Source organism: Hibiscus syriacus, unplaced genomic scaffold (assembly GCF_006381635.1).
Source record: "Hibiscus syriacus cultivar Baekdansim isolate YM2019G1 unplaced genomic scaffold, ASM638163v2 tig00003041_pilon, whole genome shotgun sequence".
Classification (NCBI taxonomy): Eukaryota; Viridiplantae; Streptophyta; class Magnoliopsida; order Malvales; family Malvaceae; genus Hibiscus; species Hibiscus syriacus.
In genome coordinates, this window is record NW_024061960.1 from 271,364 (window position 1) to 273,487 (window position 2,124).

General features: G+C 37.2%; 1 protein-coding gene across 1 annotated transcript; it reads right to left on the reverse strand.

Moving 5' to 3' along the window:
• Positions 1-205: 205 nt before the first annotated feature.
• LOC120166557 (transcription factor MYB62-like) lies at positions 206-1,447 on the reverse strand. The gene is made up of 3 exons (XM_039175804.1): positions 1,200-1,447; positions 979-1,108; positions 206-863 (listed from the first exon to the last, which is right to left on the reverse strand). Exons 1-3 carry the CDS (start codon positions 1,348-1,350, stop codon positions 206-208), a joined length of 939 nt encoding a protein of 312 aa, XP_039031735.1. The 5' UTR covers positions 1,351-1,447.
• Between the last annotated feature and the right edge of the window lie 677 nt (positions 1,448-2,124).

Below are 2,124 nucleotides of genomic sequence, written 5' to 3' on the forward strand. Positions count from 1 at the left end.
TAGATAGAGGAACTTTTCGTCTTCAAAATATCTAAACTCGCAACTTAACAAACTTTGAATCCTCTGGTGCTGCAACTTCGGGGGGAAATATTGGATGAAGAAAACAAAAAACCTTATACAATTAAACTCAGATAATCAACCTGTTAAAAGCAAATGAATGCACTATTATTGATGAATTGTCAAGAGAAACATGAAAGGTTCCCCTTTAATGGAAGCTCCATGGTTCCCACAGTTCCCCCATGCTCCATATCCCATCTGCAAAACCATCATTAACCCAATCGTTCCCAGCCAATTGGCAGTCGCCATCCGTCATAAAATCCTTAACTGCTGCTGACGGGGATGCCAAGTTGATGGTTTCCTTGTCATATCCACCACTGCTATCCACATTATTAGCAACATAATAGCAATCCTTTGCAAGTGTGTTGTAGTCATTGTGACCAGTGACGCCGAAAGGATTTGTTTGATATTCTGCGAATACGGATATTTGTGAGATATTATTGTTCATGGATTCTGAAGAAGAAACACGTGGACTTGCACACTGCTCTGAATCTGAATTTTGCTCCAAACATTGTATTGCTTCACTTAGACTTCCACGCCCCTGCCCTGCAACCTGTTGCTGTTTCATCGTTTGCTCTAGTGATTGAGGAAGTATCGAATTTTCGGATTTCATTGATGAAAAAAAGGCTGACCCTTCCATCTTTTGAAGCAATCTTGGTATCCAGAAACACCGGATTAAGTCTCGAAACGCTGCGCTATTAGCATCGATCTTAAGATGACGTGCTTGCTTTTGCACACTGGTTCTCCAGTAATTCTTTATCTCATTGTCCGTTCTCCCTGGGAGCTCTTGTGCAATCTTGGACCACCTAAAATTTCATGCAAGTTGCTATTATAAAACTATGATGCAGTTTCTTCACATGGTTCTTCAAAGAAAATAATCAAAGTACTTTCAATTGGAAATGTAAATGTTAAGTGGATTACCTGTTTCCCCACTTGCAATGGAGTTCAAGGATCAAAAACTGTTCATGTGGTGTAAGGTTTCCACGCTTAACATCTGGTTTCAGATAGTTCAGCCATCTCAGCCTGCAACTCTTGCCAGTTCTCCTCAACCCTAAGCCGACAGAAGGAGTAACATGAAATCTATCTTAAGTAAACATGATATGATCGATTTGATGATATTGGTGGATAATGGTTCAAGTTACCTGCACGTTTTGCAAGCAAATTCCAGTGGCCTTCACCATGGCGAGCAATGTAATGAATTAGGAGAGAGTCCTCCTCTAGAGTCCAAGGCCCTCTTCTCAGTTGATCTGCAACTTCACAGGAATTTGTACTAGTCTTTGTGGAAGATGGCATGCCTCTATTTGACTAAAAACTCAAACACAGTGTTTGCTGAAGAACATTTGAGTCTTGAAGTGGAAGTGGATTTACATAAGCCACATCAAGGCCAAGATTTATATACTCTCCAGTGTGTTCATTTTCTTGCCATCTCACCAATTAATCACACTCTCTTTAGCCACCATATACTATATAAGAGAAACAACAAACTCCAATTCTGTAAAAGCTAGAAAACAGTTGTCAGATCCAATTTGGATACGAAATTACATGGAAAAGGGCATAAATTTATATCATATTTAGTCCTTGTTGGATGATTGGAAATTACTAAAGTGAATAACGAATTTTCTTTGCCCCTTCATGGGTGAAAAAGGCTTGAGAAAGGAAGGGATAGGTTTGAAAACTATATATAAATTTTGATTTTAATTTTAATTTTTTGATAATTTATTTCCTTAATTTTTATGATAAAACTCTTAATTTCAAAATCCTACATCTAGAAAATCTCATCATAAATAATTGAATTTATTGATGGTAATATATATATTATAACGGTTTTAAACGGTTCATCTTTTTTGATTTAGACAAAGAATCATGGTCAATTACTTTATGAAGAGTGATGAATTTAACTGCATAAGGCCGAGGGAGAAAGAATAGAATTTAGGCTATCTTCTCGATCTTATATGAAAGCTTATATACTAATTCCTATTGTTGGTGCCAGGGTTCGATCATTATGACAACCCGTAAATTAGTAGCGTAAATAGATTTGATCAAGAAATTTGGCTCTGACAGATCACT

Excerpts from the sequence above, each read along its gene's own strand:
- LOC120166557 (XM_039175804.1), bottom strand. The coding sequence starts at position 1,350 with ATGCCATCTTCCACAAAGACTAGTACAAATTCCTGTGAAGTTGCAGAT. Across the intron at positions 1,109-1,199 it reads TTTGCTTGCAAAACGTGCAG|GGTTGAGGAGAACTGGCAAG; the intron begins GTAACTTGAACC and ends CTGTCGGCTTAG. Across the intron at positions 864-978 it reads CATTGCAAGTGGGGAAACAG|GTGGTCCAAGATTGCACAAG; the intron begins GTAATCCACTTA and ends ATGAAATTTTAG.